The sequence below is a fragment of the Pogoniulus pusillus genome, chromosome 6, assembly GCF_015220805.1.
Source record: "Pogoniulus pusillus isolate bPogPus1 chromosome 6, bPogPus1.pri, whole genome shotgun sequence".
Classification (NCBI taxonomy): domain Eukaryota; kingdom Metazoa; phylum Chordata; class Aves; order Piciformes; family Lybiidae; genus Pogoniulus; species Pogoniulus pusillus.
In genome coordinates this window covers 27,733,298-27,752,951 of record NC_087269.1, presented here as the reverse complement: position 1 = coordinate 27,752,951, position 19,654 = coordinate 27,733,298, and the positions used below count along the sequence as shown (strand labels likewise).

At 46.1% G+C, this 19,654-nt stretch overlaps 1 protein-coding gene across 1 annotated transcript in view; it reads left to right on the top strand.

Annotated features, from left to right (window-relative positions):
• IPMK (inositol polyphosphate multikinase) overlaps positions 1–16,218 on the top strand; it is a 56,028-nt gene extending 39,810 nt beyond the window's left edge. The window contains exons 5-6 of the mRNA XM_064145014.1: positions 8,694–8,775; positions 13,499–16,218. Of these exons, the coding sequence (XP_064001084.1) occupies positions 8,694–8,775; positions 13,499–14,130 (714 nt within the window). The 3' untranslated portion in view covers positions 14,131–16,218. The remainder of the gene's footprint in view (positions 1–8,693; positions 8,776–13,498) is intronic.
• Positions 16,219–19,654: the final 3,436 nt, after the last annotated feature.

Sequence of the window (19,654 nt, the reverse complement as noted above, 5' to 3'; positions counted from 1 at the left end):
CTAGTGTTTAACTAGATGAGATTTGTTTTGTGCCTTTGCTATCAAATTGCATGTTGCAAGTTATTTTCCAAAGAGAATTCTTAAGGTTCCTCCTCCCCTCACACAACATTTAGCAAAGCCTAAATTCAGAGGGCATTTTCTCTGCTCAGCTTGCCACCTCTTGATTATGGGCTGCTCTCTGCCTCTCTGGCTTTATTTGTGCAGGGCTCTGCCAATAAAGTACAACAGTCCTCCTGTACAGGCATTTTCTGCCTCTAGCACCTGACTTGCTGGATGAAGGTTGCTGGAGTTTGCTGGGCAAAATGCAGATTTATGGATTGATTCATAGAAAGGCTTAGGTTGGAAGGGATTTCAAAGATCATCTGGTTTCAACCTCCCTGCCATGGCCCACTAGACCAGTTTGCTCAAGGGCTCATCCAGCCTGGCCTTGAACACCCCGAGGCAGAGGGACATTCACAGCCTCCCTGGGCAATCTGTTCCAGTGTCTCACCACCCTCATTGTAAAGAATTTCTTCCTAGTCTCCAGTCTAAATCTGCCCTCCTGAAGCTTCAATCCATTCTCTCTTGTTCTATCACTACAGGCCCTTGTAAAGTCCCTTTCTGGCTTTCTTGTAGCCCCTTTCAGGTAGTGGAAGGCTGCTGTGAGGTCTCCCCTGAGTCTTCCTTTTTCCAGGCTGAACATCCCCAACTCTGTCGGCCTGTCCTGACAGGCTCTACCCCTCTTACCATCTTTGTGGCTCTCTCTGCACCAACTCCAGCAGTTCCATGTCTCTCTTATGCTGGGAGCCACCAGAACTGGATGCAGTACTCCAAGTGGAGTCTCACAGGAGCAGAAGAGAGGGGAAGAATCACCTCCCTCATCCTTCTGGTCACACTGGTTCTGATGCAGCCCATGTTACATGATGTAACAGCATTCAGAAAGTGGAGGGGTTTGGTTTAATCTCCATTCTGTGTTATTTTTAAGATGGAGGTGGGCTTGTTTAATAAGCATCTATTTTAGAGGAGCAAGAAAGAGAGGGCTAGGAAGAAGAGAAAATGTAATTATCTCTGCTTTAAAAGCACACATCATAAAAGCTGTTATGAGGTGATAAAAGCAAAAGCCTTTGAGGCTTGTTTTTTAGCCCCAAATTTATTTTTACTCCCAAAGTCATTGACACAGCTTTTATTATGCACTGGTAAATAAGCAGTGATCTGTTTGTATGTAGAATTATAGCATCATAGAATAGTTTGGGTTGGAAGGGACCTCAAAAAGTCATCTAGTCCAATCCCTCTGCAATCAGCAGGGATGTCCTCCACTAGAGGACATAGCCTTGTCAAGCCTGACGCTGAGTATCTCCAGGGACCTGGGGCCCCAACTACCTCCCTGGGCAACCTGTTGCAGTGTTCCACCACCCTCATAGAGCAGAACTTGTTCCTAGCATCCAGTCTAAATCTGCTCTTCTCTGATTTCAAGTCATTTCCCCTTGTTGTATTGCTGCAGGCCTTTGCAAACAGTCCCTCTTCAGCCTTCTTGTAGGCCCCTTCAAGTACTGGAAGGCTGCTATTAGGTCTCCCTGGAGCCTTCTGTTCTCCAGACTGAACAACCCCAGTTCTCTCAGCCTGTCCTCTTAGGAGAGGTGCTCCAGGCCCCCTGATAATCTTTGTGGTATGGTTTGTCCTTAAAAGAAGCCAGTCCTACCTGGCAGTGCTTTGATTTATGTACATAGCTCTGGCTTTTGGCATGTATTCATCTGTATTCAACTCAATGCCCTGAACAGACAGGATAAATGCATGAAAGTGCACATAGAAGATACCCTAATTTCAATAACTTGGGTTAAAAAAACAATTTCTTGCTTAGTGGAGAGGTATCAGATGAGGACATAGATTTGCTGTGACAGTAGTGAGGGTTTAAATATAAGCTGGATAACTAATGTGCAGTTCCAACAGCAAAAATACAAGTTGCAATATGGGTTCAGTAGGAGACATAGAAAGATATAAGAAATATATTCGTGGTCCTCTAAAAATAGAGCATTTTGTGTGCTGTTGAATGCAACCAGAATGTGTGGGTTGTGATCTCATTTTGGATTCTCAGTCCATGCAAAATCCACATTTCTGGTCCATAATCCAGAATCCTGATTTCTGCAGGTTTTCTTTTCCTTCCAGAAGATCTTGACTGCAGTCTCACATGGTCCATGTTGTTTGTGGAAGGTGTTTTTAAAGCACAAGCTGGTGATTAAGTAACTTCACCAGTCTCATCCATCATTTGCTGTTATCGTTGGTGCCTGTCATCTCTCACACACAGAGTAATGCAGATACCTCATCAAAGCTGTTTGTACAAGTGAGTTTCCTAATCTACAGCACATGTTCCCACAGGATATTTTTAAAATGACTGTGTTTGAAGACATTTGATGAGCTCTTTAGGAACTTTTTCTACTATCTGGTAATTTTCATGAGCTCTGATGTGTTAATAACAAGGTCTAGGAAGGGAGGAATAGTAAAGCTATTAAATCCTGCATCTAATGTTCACATTCTTCCACAACAACAAAAAAATTACTAGAATTTGATTGTTTTTCATGGAATCATAGAATTGTTTCAGTTAGAAAAGCCCTGTAAGGTTTTAAAATCCAACCATCAACCTAAGATCACTGTAGCCATTAAACCATGTACCAGAGGGTGCTGTCCACACATTTCTTAGGCATGGTGACTCCACCACTTCCCTGTCAATGCCTGACCTCTCTTTCAGGAAAGAATTTTTCCTAATATCTAACCTAAAACTCCTCTGACACAATTTGTAAGTCAAATTCAAGCTTTTCTCTTTAAGAAAGCAGGAAGACAAAACAGAAACTAACACCACCACCACCACCCCCCAATTAAACTTAAGAAACCCAGACTACAGCAAATGTAAGGAAAAACAGATGACCCTCCAAACAAGCAAGATGTCTGCAGGGCTGAAATGAGCATTAAACCAAGGCTCTGGCTGGATTCTCTGTGCACACCTGGAATGCTGTGTAAAGCTCTGAGCTTCCCAGCTCAGAAGGGACAGGGAGCTTCAGGTGAGAGTTCAGTGGGGAGCTACGATGATGATTAGTGGACTGGAGCATCTCTCTTATGAGGAGGGGCTGAGCACCTGATGCTGCTTAGTCTGAGGAAGAGAAGGCTGAGAGGGGACCTTATCTATGTCTATAAATATCTGAAGGGTGGCTGTCAGGAGGATGGCACTAGTCTCTTGTCAGTGATACTTAGTGACAGGATAAGGGGCAATGGATGTAAACTCAGTCACAGGAAATTCCACCTCCACATGAGAAAAATCTTTCCCTGTGTGGGCACTGGAGCCCTGGAGCAAGCTGCCCAGAAAGCTTGTGGAGTCTCCTCTCAAAACCTGCCTGGACACATTCCTGTGTGACCTGCCTTAAGTAGTCCTGCTTTGGCAGGGGGATTGGCCTGGATGATCTTTGGAGGTCCTTTCCAACCCCTAGCACTCTGTGATTCTGTTACCCCCTTGCACCACCACGTCTGCTTTTCTATTTTTCTACTGTTAGTCCCCAGCTCCCATAGCTCATCCATTTTTCAGTCTGATTGTGCTGAATCCATGCTGCAGAACTGAAGGCAGCAATTCCTGGGAGCCTGGTATCAGCTAGTGGCTGGAAGGGTATGTGGTTCAGGAGCTCCTCTGTCTTCCTCTTGAGCAAGTTCTAGCAGGTGGACACTTTGGTGGGTTTTTTCCACCAGTTTTTCTTTTCATGTGTATGACCTTATGGCTGATGTGTTAGGAGGAAGCTGATGATGGATGAGAGATGACCTCTTTTTTCCCTTTTTCTCTAGAGCAGGTGTTTAGCTAAATGGATTGAGCTAAATTCTCAACAATAATAGTGCTACAGCAGCACTATAAAACAGTAGTGTCAGAGAAGAGAATAGGTATGAAAATGTTTCTCTCTTTGGTACTTTTCAAATCCTTTTGGTAACAGAAAAAATGAAACTTGTTAATGTGCAGGATCAGTCTCTGGGAGATGGCAGGACTGCAGAGAAACCTGAATCCTTCAGACAAGAAGGAAACTTGTGTATTGCTAAAGGGACAATATAAGGTCCAGATAAAAGGTGGGACCCGGATGTGTGAGGGTCTTGGCCTGATGCTGCTGTTGCCTCCTTCAGAGGTGTTGGGCTGATGGTGATGTTGGATGTCCTTAGGTTAGCTAGGGTGCTGCCTGCTTTCAGCCACTTCAGGCCTGGCTCCATTTTGGCAGGAGGCTGGGTACTGACCTTCAGGTGCCAGGTAGGAGCACAGAGGTGCCCTGCTGTAAACAGAAAACTCTGTGATATATTTATACACTGGCTTGCTCTTACCTGCCTGAGTGTGAAATAGGGGTGGCCATTAAGTATATTTATGGAAAAATACAAGGGATGAATATCTCAGCCCTTTGCAGTCTTGGGTGTCTCTGCATCAGAGCACTGATCTCTGTGTCCTTGCTGGCCATGCGGGTGAACAGGGTGGCACCAGGAGCTCCATGGGAAGTTACTTCTCAGGCACTGTACAGGCTTGCTGAAAATAGGGGTTTCCCCCAGTTCCAGGTCAGTTAATGCTTCTACAGATGGAAGAGAGTTCTGCAGAATATTTCATGGAGTTCTTAACTTGTGCTCTCAAACCAAACAGGCTGGTCTTCATATGTATTTAAATGATGAATTAGGGAAGCTGGGGAGTTGCTGCAGGTGAGCATTTGAACAGTGTGTGTATTTTCCTGCCTTTCCTGTGGAGTGACTGTAAATAACAGTACATAACACTGGACATTGGTTTTCCTCACTTCAGTCTTCAGCTTCAGGTAGTAAAGGTGTGGTTGCAAGGTTTTCAAGCTGTGTATCTCACTTACTGTTAAGGCCTTGCAAGGGTTTAAAGACCACATTGAACCAACTTTTTATTTCAGCTCAAGGTTTCTCTCAGTTCTGGAATATCAGATGAACTAAATAAAATTGGAGAAAGGGTACAAGAACCTGAATATATATGCAAGCAACAATAACTTAACACCTCATGGGGGAACAAAAGCCAATATAGGCTGAAAAATAGTGTAGATAACTTCCTTCAACAGTTAATCGTCTGGATTTGCTGTGAGGATAGGCTGAGGGACCTGGGGTTGTTCTGCCTGGAGGAGACTCCAGGGGCACCCTAGAGCTACCTTCCAATACCTGAGGGGAGCCTACAGGAAAACTGGAGTGGGACTTTTCATAGCGACAAGACAAGAGTGGTTTTAAGCTGAGGGAGAGTAGATTTACACTGGATCTTAGGAAGAAGCTCTTCATTATGAGGGTGGTGAGACTGGCATAGGTTACCTAGAGTGATTGTGGATGCTTCCTCCCTGGAGGTGTTTAAGGCCAGACTGGATGAGGCCTTCAGCAGCCAGGTCTAGTTGAGAGGTGTCCCTGCCCTTGGCAGAGGGGTTGGAGTAGATGATCTCTAAGGTCCCTTCTAACCTAACCTGATCTATTTTTTTTAATGTGCTGCCCACACAGTCCTTACTGCTACTAATTAAAACCCCAACCTCCTTAGTATGCTGGATTCCAGTTGTGTTTTTGCAGACACCTCACCAAATGGGAGTTGCTTGGAGGCATGAAGAATGCCTGCAGTGTCAGCCAAAGCAGCTCTGATCTTGCAGAGTCAGAATGTATAAAACTCCCTGATGAGGCAGGAGGTTTTTCCAAGGCAGTTTTGCAGATCACAGCAGGAGTTTGCTTTCCTTTGCACTGTACAGTGAAACTCCTGGTGAATACAGAGCAAACACAGAACAGGCTGCGGCAGGTGGACAGAGAGGGAGATTTTCCTGTCTCCTCATTTCCTGGACGTTGTTAAGGTTACAGGTTTGACTTATTTGCCTTGACATCGTGTTGACAGCAATGGGCCAGTACAGGCAGCAACAAGGATACACAAAAAGGTTGCTTCAAAGGCAAATATCCTTTTGGGAAGGGTTAGTAGCAGATTAGTGGTGGTGACAGCGAGTACAAAAGCACAATGAAACAAGAGGTACATAGGCTAGGAAGGTGACTTTAGTCTTCTGCCACTGCAGCAGAGTGATGGCTCAGTTTGGTAGGGGTAAGTGAAGGTGGTTTTGGTAGGGGAAGGTGAGGGTGAAGCAAGAAGTGGAGAAAGATGATTTCTGTTGAAACCTGTTTTCCTGTTCTTCTGTTTTCTGTATGAGGCTTAGTGTATTAGGGTTTGGTTGAGGCTTTCTAGGAATGTTTCAAATAGTTCCTTCCTTGCAGCTGAGAAAATGCTTGAAGCAGTATTAAGAGACAGCTCTTGGCTACCATGGGGAATGCTTTCATGGTTAGCTACATGCCCCTGAATGCCATTGTCTGCAGCCAAGCCCAGTGGCAGCCAGGGGTGTTCAAGGCTTGGCTTGTTCACAAGCTGGTCAAATGTATATGTTGTGCTGTTGGGGTGCGCATGGGACTTGGTAGTTTGTCACCCACCATTTTGTGTAGTTGACACCCGCTGTTCATGCAAAACATGGTGTTTTTAAACCAAAGCTGTCTGGGAGTGAATGGTTCTGTGCAAATTATGAGCCAAAGCAGGGTAGCACCACAGGAAAACCAGCTCAGAAACACAGGGGGCTTATGTGCTGCTCCAGCCTTTTGCTGGAAAACAAAATGAGCTTGCAGATTTTAATCAGCTTTATTGAGCAAGTGCCCATGTCACAAAAGCTGTTAGCTCCTACAGGAAGAGATAAGGTTCTGGGAAACAAGATTATTCCTTCAGGAGTCAGCTGCAGTGCTGGTGTGTGGGGAGAGCTGCCCCTAGACTGACTAAAGGAGAACATTTGATGTTATTAAAACGAGGACACAGCTAGTGGGAACTTAGATGTAGTCATCAGAATCTTCATTCTCTGTGCAATCTGTAGATGTCAGGGCCATAGCTTCTACAAGTACTGTAACAGTGGGAACAGGAATCCTAACAGTGGGAAGTGTCTCTGCTACCAAGTGACTTCACCATTCATGCTGACAGCTGTTAACTTCTTTAGTATAACCAGACTTATTTACTGCTCCTTCAAATTCCCAGCTGATGGGTGCAGTCAGTTTCCCCATACTGTGATTTCAGATCCTTGGGGCCCCCAAATTTAATTACTTTCTTTTTTTTTGGTCAAAATAAGAGCTGTTTCAGATGTTTCTTTCCAGCGGCTGTGTGATGCAGGAGTTATGGAGCTGTGTTTTACTATCATGTTTGTCATTTGGATTCATAGATCACAGAATGCCTTCAGTTAGAAGGGACCTTCAAAGGTCATCTGGTTCCAACCCCCTGCCATGAGCAGGAACACCACCTACTAGACCAGATTGCTCAGAACCTCATTCTGGCTGGTCTTACACACTTGCAAGGCTTTTGAGGAGAGGGGTTTCAGGGTGGGGGGCTGCAGTAAAACCAGAGAATTCTTTTTTGTTTACCTATAGCTCAGATATCACACCTTTTTATGCACTGAAGTTTCACTGTCTGGACTTTCTCTGTGGAGCTGGGGGCAGGAGACATCTCACTGGTGCACCTTGACTTTCTTTCTGTAGGACCTTCCCTTTTTTATGGTGGGCAAAGGGAGGGCAGAGTGCTGCAGTCACAGGGGGTGCCACAGGGTTGGGTGGTCTGAACAAGTGCCAAGCACAAAGTTTCTGCCAGAGACAGCTGCCTGCTTGGTAACACCAGCCCTTCTGCAAGAATTGTCTGCACTCCCATAAACAAATTATACTTGGGTCTGGCTGGCTGGCTCGTTTCTGCTGTGGAAATTATTTCAGTGTGTCTCTGTGTAAAACTCTCTTGAATTAATTCGTTCTGCTTGTACAAGTCCTGATTTGGGCAAAGCTGTCCCCGGATGAGTTGCCTCCCTTTCAGGCATGTGCGGATGAACCACTGTGAGTGCTGGAACAGAGCTTTCACTCAGCTCCTGGCATTTCTTTACTCATTTGTGCCAACAATGATAGCTTCAGGTGGGCGCTCCTGGGTCACACTATAGTATTTCTTACTGGCTTGCTGTCATGATGAGTAGTTGGAAAAGAAAAGCACATGGAGGAAAAGCAAGTTATCAGGAGGAGCCAGCATGGATTTACCAAGGGGAAATCATTCGGCTGACCTGTTAGCCTTCCATGATGGTGTGACTGAATGGGTAGATGCAAGGAGAGCAGGAGATGTTGTCTACCTTGACTTCAGGAAGACTTTTGACACTGTCTCCTGTAGCATCCTCGTAGGTAAGCTCAGGAAGTCTGAGCTAGATGAATGGATAGCGAGATGGATCAAGAACTGGCTAAACAGCAGAGCTCAGGGGGTTGTGATCAGTGGGAGCCCTGCAACTAGCAGTGTTCCTCAGGAAAGCCAATTTCATTGACGTTTCGAGCTTCTTGCAACTTACTGATTCGATATCCGTAGTGACGTGGGTAGGAGTGTGACTGCTTCAAGTCTTAGCACGGGTCTGGGAGGCGAGTGCCCCATCAAATGCTTTCCCCTTATGACTGTGTGGCTTTTTACCATCACATGGATGTATAACGCTGCCGCTTAGATCCCACGACGGGAAGGGAAGATTTTGCAAAGCAGAGCACTAGAGGGCACTGCTGACCGCGGCAAGGACCTCTGAGCTAGCGGCGAGGGCTGAAGGATCCCAGCGCTTTGGTAGCCTCTGGAAGGGCTCTGCCGGCTCTGCAGAATCGCTGGTTCGTCCAAATAAGCACTGAGTCACCTCCTTTGTTTCTTGCAGGTTTACCACGTCTCTTCTGACAGCTACGAGACACAAAACCAGCACTACGGGAGGAGCTTGACAAAGGAGACAGTAAAGGATGGTAAGGGAATTTCCATGTTGAAATTTACTGCTCTTGGATGTTTGGGATTTATTTGGACTAATTTACTTTAGGGAACTGTGTGGGAAAAGTGGTCAGTGAGTTCGCAGTTTTAAAATGGCTTTTTCTTCTCTTGCCAGATGGCTCTTTAGCTGTGTCCTGTATATTTTGAACTACCTGTTGATCCTAAATTGAGTTTTGCAGTTTTCTGTAACTGCAGTGTAGCCTATAGGAATTTCCCTATCACCTGTCACTAAGGGGAGTGACAGTGGCAGAATTTAGTTTGCAGCTTTGAAGCTATAACAAAATGTTTGAGAAGTATGAAATGTTTTTATAGAACGTTTATTTTTATCTCTAGCTGTCTTCTCTATTCTGGCCTAGTGAGGGAGTGCTGGGTCCAGTTGTGTGCTCCTCAGCTCAAGAAAGACAGGCAGCTACTGGAGAGAGTCCAGCAGAGGCTACAAAGATGATGAGGGGACTGCAGCATCTCTGTGAGGAAGAAAGGCTGAGACCTGGAGCTGTTTAGCCTGCAGAAGAGCAGCCTGAAAGGGCATCTGATCAATAGCTAAAGGGTAGGGGACAAGAGGCTAGTGCCAGACTCCTTTCAGTGGTGCCCAGTGACAAGACAAGGGGCAGCAGACACAAACCGGAACCCAGGAGGTTTCCTCTGAACATGGGAAACTTCCTAGTCTTGAGAGGAGATCTACTAGAGGTCAAGAGTGAGCCTACTAGGGGTCAGCTTGACCTACTCTTCTCCAACAGAGAAGGACTGGTGGGAGATGTGACAGTGGGAGGCTGCCTGAGGAATAGTGATCATGAGATAGTGGAGTTTTCAATATGCAGGGAGATAGGGAGGAACTCTAACAGAACCCACACCTTGGACTTCCAGAGGGCAAACTTCAATTTGCTCAAGAAACTTATTTCCAAAGTCCCCTGGGCAGCAGTCCTTGAGAACAAAGGGGTCCAGGATGGTTGGACCTACTTTAAACAGGAGCTCTTGAAGGCACAGGAGCTGGCAGTTCCCATGTGCCAAAAGATGAGCCGGCGGGGAAGGCGACCAGCCTGGATGAGTAAACAGCTCCTGAAGGAATTGGGGGAAAAAAAGAGGGTGTATCACCTCTGGAAGGAGGGGAAGGCTTCTCCTGACGTGTTTAAGGAGACAGCCAGATTATGCAGGAGAAAAATTAGAGAGGCTAAGGCCCAGCTAGAACTTAGGCTGCCACTTCTATGAAAGATAATAAAAAACACTTTTATAAATTTATCAATGCTAAAAGGAAGGGCAAGAAGATCCTCCACTCCTTACTGGACCAGGAGGGGAATACTATAACTGATGATGTAGAAAAGGCTGAGGTCCTGAATGCCTTCTTCGCCTCAGTTTTCAACAGTAAGGAGGCAAATGGCCTCTTGAACTGGGAGATGGGGTCAGAGAACAGTGTGTTGCCCTGGAAATTCATGAGGAATTAGTTCAGGACCTGCTGAGCCACCTGGACACCCACAAGTCCATGGGACCAGATGGGATCCACCCCAGGGTGCTGAGAGAGCTGGCAGCTGAGCTGGCCAAGCTGCTCTCCATCATTTTCCAGCAGTCCTGGCTCACCAGAGAGGTCCCAGGAGACTGGAAAATGGCCAACGTGGTCCCCATCCACAAGAAGGGTCGGATGGAGGAACCTGGGAACTGCAGATCTGTCAGCCTGACCTCAGTGCCAGGGAAACTGATGGAGCAGGTTATCTTGGGGGTGATAAGAGCGCACCTAAGGGATGGCAAAGGGCTCAGGTCCAGCCAGCATGGGTTTAGGAAGGGCAGATCCTGCCTCTCCAACCTGATCTCCTTCTATGATCAGGTGACCCACTTGGTGGATGTGGGGAGGCCTGTGGATGTGGTCTATCTGGACTTCAGCAAGGCCTTTGACACTGTCCCCCACAGCAAACTGCTGGCTAAGCTGTCAGCCCATGGCTTGGATGGTAACACTCTGTGCTGGGTTAGGAACTGGCTGGAGGGCCGGACCCAGAGAGTGGTGGTGAATGGTGCCACATCCAGCTGGCGGCCAGTCACTAGTGGTGTCCCTCAGGGATCTGTGCTGGGCCCCATCCTCTTTAACATCTTCATAGATGATCTGGATGAGGGCATGGAGTCAGTCATCAGCAAGTTTGCAGATGACACCAAGCTGGGGGCAGATGTGACTGAGTTGGAGGGCAGAAGGGCTCTGCAGCAGGACCTTGACCACCTGGACAAATGGGCAGAGTCCAGTGGGATGGGGTTCAATAGCTCCAAGTGCAGGGTGCTGCACTTTGGCTACAACAACCCCATGGAGAGATACAGGCTGGGGTCGGAGTGGCTGGAGAGCAGCCAGAGAGAGAGGGATCTGGGGGTGCTGATTGATACCCACCTGAACATGAGCCAGCAGTGTGCCCAGGTGGCCAAGAGAGCCAGTGGCATCCTGGCCTGCATCAGGAATGGTGTGGTCAGCAGGAGCAGGGAGGTCATTCTGCCCCTGTACTCTACACTGCTTAGACCACACCTTGAGTCCTGTGTTCAGTTCTGGGCCCCCCAGTTTAGGAAGGACATTGAGATGCTTGAGCGTGTTCAGAAAAGGGGGACAAGGCTGGGGAGAGGCCTTGAGCACAGCCCTACAAGGAGAGGCTGAGGGAGCTGGGATTGGTTAGCCTGGAGAGGAGGAGGCTCAGGGGTGACCTTATTGCTGTCTACAACTACCTGAGGGGTGGTTGTGGCCAGGAGGAGGTTGCTCTCTTCTCTCAGGTGGCCAGCACCAGAAGAAGAGGACACAGCCTCAGGCTGTGCCAGGGGAAATTTAGGCTGGAGGTGAGGAGAAAGTTCTTCACTGAGAGAGTCATTGGACACTGGAATGGGCTGCCCGGGGAGGTGGTGGAGTCGCCGTCCCTGGAGCTGTTCAAGGCAGGATTGGACGTGGCACTTGGTGCCATGGTCTAGCCTTGAGCTCTGTGGTAAAGAGTTGGACTTGATCTATGAGGTCTCTTCCAACCTTGTTGATACTGTGATCTAATCAATATCTATAGATATCAGAGGGTTGGGTCAAGATGAAGGTGCCAGGCTCTTTTCAGTGGTGCTCATTGATAGGACAAGGAACAATGGGTAGGTACAGGCTGGAAGACAGGAGGTTCCACCTTAATACGAGGAGAAACTTCTTTATTGTGAAGGAGTCAGAGCTCTGGAGCAGGCTACCCAGAGAGGTTGTAGAGTCTCTCTCTCTGGAGACTTTCAAAACCTATCTGGTTGTGTTCCTGTGTTACCTGGCCTAGGTGATCCTGCTTTGATGGAGGGGTTGGATTCAATGATTCTGGAGGTCCCTTCCACCCCCTTACATTGTGTGTCTTTGATTCTTTGCTGTGAGGATGCTGGAGCCCTGGAGCAGGTTGCCCAAAGGTTGTGGAGTTGTCTTCTCTGGAGAGCTTCCAATCCCATCTTGACACTGTGATCCTGGGTAACCTGGTGTGGGTGACTCAGTTTTACCAGGGAGGCTAGACTGGATGATCCTCAGAGGTCCCTTCTGACCCCAACCATACTGGGATGGTCTTGTACATTAGAAAAGTACTATAAACATGTCTTCCAGTTTAAGGGGCTGTCTCTGCTGAAGTCAGTCTATATGTTGCTCTATGTTAACTGTAAATAAAAATGCTACCATTATACAGCTGTTTAATGATAACTATTTCAAACTAATTACTAGTTGACATCTGTCCCCCACCATGGGACAGGACACATGCATGAACACACTCCTCTCCAGAGCTGGCACTAACTGATGGAGGTGCTTGAGCTTGTTTACCCTTGAAGAATGTAATGGGTCCCTACCCAAGTCTACCCAGATGTTTGCAAAAATGACCTGGGGAGCAGGAACTGTGTTGTTCTGCTGTTTGATTGATGCAGGCCCAGTCTGTAGCATTACGAGTGCAGAATGGATTGAGAGTAGCCCTAGAGAAAGAGACTTGGGGGTTATGACTGGTTAGAAGCTCCCCATGAGCTGGCAGTGTGCCCAGAAGGCAAGTCATGTGCTGGGCTGCATCAAGAGAAGTGGGGCCAGCAGGGCAGGAGAGGTGATTCTGCCCCTTTGCTCTTAGAAGACCTCACCATACTGTGTCCAGTTCTGGTGTCCCCATCCTAAGAAGGGCATAGAACTGTTGAAACGAGTCCAGAGGAGGGCCACAGGGTGATACAAGGGCTGAAGCACCTCTGCGATGAGCACAGGCTGAGGGAGCTGGGGTTATTCAGCCTGGAGAAAAGACTCTGGTGGGACCTTAGAGCTGCTTTCCAGTACCTGAAGGGAGCCTACAGGAAGGCTGAAGAGGGACTTTTCATAAGGGTGTCTTAGAGACAGGACAAGGGGGAATTGATCTTAGGAAAAAGTTTTTCAGTGGTGAGGCTCTGGAATAGGTTGCCCAGAGTGGCTGTGGATGGCCCTTCCCTGGAGGTGTTTACGGACAGGTTGGATGAGGCCTTGGACAACCAAGTCAAGTCGAGAGGAGTCCCCTGCCCTTGGCATGGGGGTTGGAATAGCTGTATCACGTAACTGCAGGTATTGGAGCAGGTCCTCTGTTCCCTTCTGATTTAGTTGATACTTATATAAAAGGAAACTGTGAAAACTCTTTGTTTCTTCAAATCAAGAACTAATCTTAGTCAGAAAGCAATTCAGAATGCTTGATTTGGATCTTCCAGAGTTGAAAATGATCCCCAAATGTGTTTTGTTTCTTGCAGGCATCTCTATGTTTTTCCACAATGGGTACTGCTTGAGAAAAGATGCGATAGCTGCCAGCATTCGGAAGGTCGAAAAGATCCTGGAGTGGTTTGAGGGCCAGGAGCAACTCAACTTTTATGCAAGCTCACTACTGTTTGTTTATGAAGGCTCGTGCCAGGCGACGACCATGCGGCTGAGTGACGTCACCTTGGCGGAGAAGAGAGGAGTGCCCAAAGGCCTGTTGTCAGGTGGAGACATACTGGAGTACAATAACAATATCCACGTAATAAATGCTACAGAGAATGGGAAAATCGAGGCCTCTGTCAGTAAAGGCTTGTCCAAATTTTACGCACTTCACAAAAAGGCCTACTCCAAGAGGCCCCACAGCCAGCTCTCGTTAAAAGTTGAGGCCTTGGAGCAAGATGTGTGGAAAAGCAGTGCGTGCATCACGCAGGAGCACCTGAACGGGAACGTCCTGCCCCAACTGGAAAAGGTTTTCTGTCACATGCCGGCAGAGCTGAAGGAGACCCCAGCCGTAGAAGTCCGAATGATAGATTTCGCTCACGTCTTTCCGAGCAACGCAAAGGATGAGGGCTACATTTATGGTCTGAAGAATTTAATCACAGTACTGCAAAATATTTTGGATAACTAAATTCTTTGCTATGGTTTTGTTTTGTTTTATACCGGGGTCCAATGATAAAAAGAAGAGCAACAACATGAAGAATTTCTGCACTTGTAATGCTGTATAACTGGGTTTGTATTGTTCTATATTTTATTTGTCTTTGTATTTTTGGTAGAAGGGTTTAACTTTTTATAATCTCACTCAGGAAAATAATTGGTAGTTAATTAGGGAGTGTGAAAGGATGACGAAGATACTTCAGAGGAAGCGGAGTAGGTGAATTAACAGAATGAAGTGTCTGTGATTGGCTTAAATCCGAGGAGTCCAACAAGCAAAGGTTAGCTTAGTTCCCTAAGGACTTCAGCGTAGGAAGCATTTGCCCACCTAGCCTTGACACTGAGCCGTATCTCCATTAGCAGGTCTTTAGACCACAGACTGAAAACTCTTTCATGAGCAGGATTGATGTCCTCAGTACTGCCCTCTCGTGTTTACTGTCCTTCAATAACTGGAGTTCACCCTACTCGGAGCAGTCCTGTTCTGAGTTAGTAGTCTAGCCTGGAAGCCAGTCTGTCAGAAAGTGCTTTTCAATGTCACGGGACGATGTTGCTGTTTTTTCAGCCCTGCCGAGGGCGCTTCCCCTCATGGTGGTTGTCCGGAGCCGATGCTCACCACAGACAAGCTATAACCTAATTTGTGTTGAGGTGCTAAGAAAAAGCTGGAGTAAAATATCCTAACAGGCTTAAACTGCACAACTGCTAGAGAAACTGGTCCTGAGAAAGAGCGAAAATGCAGACGTGAGATGTTCCAGGAATTGGGTTTTAGGGGATGAAATCAGTCCGTTGATGGAGTGTGTGTGATGTGACTGAGGGAAATGCCTCGCTCCTTTGTTCTGATGGCCTTTCTCAAACAACACCGCTTCTAAAAGCCAGCTGATGGAATGTGGAAACACAGCCTTTTGAGTAAGCATACAGAGAGATGTCCTCTAGCCCTTGGCCCCTCATCTTTTTGCAACAAGCCTTTCAACATGCCTTTCAACATTTCCATTGCTGGGGAGCACCGGCTGGAAACAACTAGCAATACAGGAGAAGGACCCTTTGAAGATCCTCTTCAGCCCTGAAGCGACCAGATGTACCTCCACCTGTTGCAGTGGAGTTGTGGCTCTCTCACCTTGGGCTAAAGCCAGCTCTTCAGTAGTTTTCTTTTAATGACACGCAGGCAAGCTGTGTAATTTAAAAGTTATCCCACTTCCTTCTTTTTCACAGGGAAGATTCAAGCTTTGGTGCAGGATGTTTGAGGTCAGGAGGATGTATCCAAAGCATTTTTGGTGTTTCTCTTCTGTATGCTGTGCATGTGACCGTCCTACTATGCGTATATAGTCAGCTATAGGAAAAGCTGGGACAGAAGGAGTCTCGCCATCCTTTTAATGCTTTAAGCAAGCCCTCGAAATAGCACTTTTTCAAATGGATTTGATCAGTGGAAATATGCATCTTCTACATGTGGACATGCTGTGGCATGGTGGCCTTGCTGCTCTCCCTATCTGATGTTCTGCACTATGCACTCATTTGTGTTCCTGTCTTTGCAAGTTCTCCATCTGACGTGTTTTCTATATCAGAAAGAGAGAAATGCTTTTTTTTTTTTCCAAGCAAATAATGCTGTTTGAGAAGCTGGGTTGATTGGAAGAAACAGGGTATTGTATATGAAACTTTACTGTTTAAACTCTAAAGCTAATATTGGCCAAAATAGTGAAGAATTAAACCAATCCGATAGTACCATAATGTTTTTGAAGTACAGGAAAAGACTCTTGCAGGAGGGGGCAGAATCATTTTGTTGGAAATTTTATGCTGTGGGGAAAAAATGTATCTCAGGAGGAGAAAGTGGTTTATTTTTTTCTTCTACCTGGTATTTCCATTGCACCATATAATTAAGTTAATGTATTCCCAGCTGTCTGTGAACTAATTTAAGCCATATTCTAGGAGTTTGCTGTTTTGTTTGCTTTGACAAAGTTGGTTTCTCTGTTATGGTTTTGTTTTTCTAGCCCATAAATAGTCAATGCTTGATTAGTCTGGGCTGCCAGTGGCCTCGTGGTAAACTCATAATGTTTTCTAGAAAATAGGGGGGGGGGGGAAAACACTGACACATCCCAATTTTCTGTCCTCTGTAATTCATCTCTTCTGGATTTAAATCTGTTTTGTGCCAGAGAAATCAGACACCTGCCTCAAAAGGAGTTGGTCATTGGGAAATGATCTGTATGCTCTTAATATAAGCGTGTTCTCCTGTCTCTGCTCTCAGATTATACGTCCTCAGTGTTTGAATGCTCTTTAAGTATTGATTGTTGTGTTGACCTTGGCAGTGTTTGTAATGCATCTGGAATATTGTTAAACTGTCAGAATATTTTGAATTAAAAAAAAAAAAAAAAAAAAGAGAGAGAAATAAAATTATCCTGTTTGGTTTTTTTAACCTGTAGTTATCATGGGTATGTCTGTTAATTGAAGATGTACCCTGAGACAGAAGAGCGGTTTTAATTGGAAGCTGTGTAAATGAAGGTGGTGTTTTTGGCCCAGCACCAGATGTGAATTGAAGCCCACAGAGTTGTTACACCTTGTTCTTGCACATTTGAGATGTTTCTAGCGTCTTGCATTTGATCAGCTTGGTTTCAGTTGGAGCTGGAGATGTGTTCACAGAAATCATTAAACAGATCATGGTAGTTGGATTGGAATCAACAATCTTAAAGGTCTTTTCCAGGCTCTATGAGTCTATGACAGTAACATGGAAATCCTTATGGAAACTATGAGGAGGGTTGTAGGTGTTTCTGTCCCATAAAACTGCAAGCAAGTATCTTCCCCACACTGGTGTGCTGTGTCTGAGTGCTGTTGTCAGTGATGAACCTTGTCTGGTTTAGATGCTGAGCAATAAGTGCTTTACTAGCTGAATCAGTTGCCAAAAGTGAAGACTGATGGAAGAGCAGTCATTCTTGTACTCCTTGAGAATAGACTTCTCAGAAGACTTTATACCTACTGATGCCAAGAACTGTATATAAATTTATCTATGAGAGCTTGAATTGTATCGACTTTTATACAAAAGCATTTATAGAGATCACAGGATGTTAGGGCTTGGAAGGGATCCAAGGAGATCATTGAGTCCAACTCCCTCTGCCAGAGCAGGACCACACAATCTAGCACAGATCATGAGAAGAACACATCCAGACAGGCCTTGAAAGTCTCTAGAGAAGGAGACTCCGCAACCTCTCTGGGGAGCCTGTTCCAGTGCTCTGTGGCCCTTACAGTCAAGAAGTTCACCGTTGTGTTGAGGTGGAAGCTCCTGTGCTGCAACTTACACCCACTACTCCTTGTCCTGTCACAGGGAGCAAGTGAGCAGAGTCTGTCCCCCCTGCTCCTGACCCCCAGCCCTCAGATGTCTGTAAACATTTATTAAATCCCCTTTCAGTCTTCTCTTCTCCAGACTAAAAATCCCCAGGCAGTATTCAAGATGAGGTCTCACCAGGGCAGAGTAGAGGGGGAGGAGAACCTCCCTTGATCTGCAGGACACACTCTTCTTAATACACCTCAAGATCCCATTGGCCTTTTTGGCCACAAGGGCACATTGCTGTCCCATGGATAACTTGTTATCCATCAAGACACCCAGGTCCCTCTCCACAGGGATGCTATTTTTGGATATGGCTGAATTTGTTGCATAGATTACACTGGAAACTATTATGCTACTATGAAATATTTAGAGTATTTAAACCAGATTTCTTTGTGAACTAAACTGGAGACATAGAGCTGTGGTTCAGATGAAGCTTGTACTGTTTTCTGTTTTTTCCTGTTCTAATGCATCAGCAGACTGTTCTTTTCCATAACCTTGTAGTACTTTTAAAGTACTCACTAATGGCTTAACAGAGTGTACACATTCTTGAAACACTTGAGGGCACACACTTGAAGTGATGTTAGTATATTACGCACCTAGAGCTCCAGTAAGACTTCCTCACCTGCAAAGAGCTCCTTCTGTGTGAGCCTGGATCAGGCAGGACTTCCAGTGAGCCCTTTCTCATGGAACAGCAGCAGCAAAGGGAAGGCAGCACTGGACTGGTCATGTCAGGTGGACATGGTTACAGCTTGGGCTTTCACAAATTGTTGTCTCTGCTGTATTACTTGATGATAGGAAGTACTAACAAATGTAGGAAAGAGAGGTTTTGGGTTGTGTGTGCTGCTTTTTGTTTGTTTGGGGTGGGTTGTTTTTGTTTGGTTTCTTTTTTGGGGATGGGTGTGGTTTCTTGGTGGTGGTTTTTGTTTGTTGTTTTTTTTTAATGTGCTGTCTTGCTCGTATACCAAAAGCTTTGCATATGTGTTCACATCATTCACAGGATGTCAGGGTTTAGAAGTGACCTCCTAAGATCATCCAGTCCAACCCCCTTGCCAGAGCGGGATCACTTAGAGTAGATCATGCTGGAATGCATCCAGACAGGTCTTGAAAGTCTCTAGAGAATGAGACTCCACAACCTCTCTGGGCAGCCTGTTCCAGGGCTCCAGCACCCTTACAGAGAAAAAGTAATGTTCAGCTGGAACCTCCTCTGCTTCAGCTTGCATGCATTGCCCCTTGTTCTGTCATTGGGCATCACTGAGCAGAGCCTGTTTCCATCCTCCCAACACTGCCCTTCACATCTTTATAAACATGAATGAGGTCATCCCTCAGTCTCCTCTTCAAGCTGAAGATACTCAGCTCCCTCAGCCTTCCACTATTTTAGTTTGTGGATTAGGTCACCACAAGATTTGAGGATAAATGTGACCTAGAATACAAACTGTAATATATCTACAGTCAATGCGTATTTTCCTCTGGTCCTATCTACACTTCCTCTGGCCCTATCTACACTTCCTCTGGCTCTGAGCAAAGCAAATAAATCTACCTATGTATTGTGCAGTGCATCTGAAGGGCTACCTACAGCCTGCTGCACTGTGTGTCTCCAGTGCTGGCAGTAAAGACTCAGTGTCAGCACACACTTTGGCTGATGAAGCATAAGGAGGAAGTGAGTGCTGCCCATTTTCCCACAGCTACACCAGCTTGACACCATGGCTAGCAATAAAAACTTTATTTTGTTAGCAAACTCAGTGGACATAAACTGGGCAAGCAGATGGGAAGCTATCAAATAGATACTGTCTGCCAAAGCACTGATTTTGCAAAATTACTTTGTGAAAGAAAAGCCAGAAGCAAACCAGGACCAGCTACAAAGAAAATAGAGACTTCTTGGACTTTGGTCAATGCAAACCATTTGTTCTCAAATGTGGTGAGTCTGCAACAGGAGCAGTGTCTCCTCTGGGGTATATTGGCATCCTTTTCACACACAAAAAGCTATTCATATGCCCTTGGGCTTCTCCGGTTCCTGCTCATGGAAGCTGGTGGGTAGGAGACATACTTTCAGAACATCATTGTGTTCAGCATCAATCCAGCCCCACTGGAAATTTGTACTGGATCTCTTTGACGCAAGCAGTGCTACTGAGTCCATGAAAGCAATGGTCCTCTCATAGCTGGAACACTCTGTGGGTTCCAAAATGGCAGGGGCACT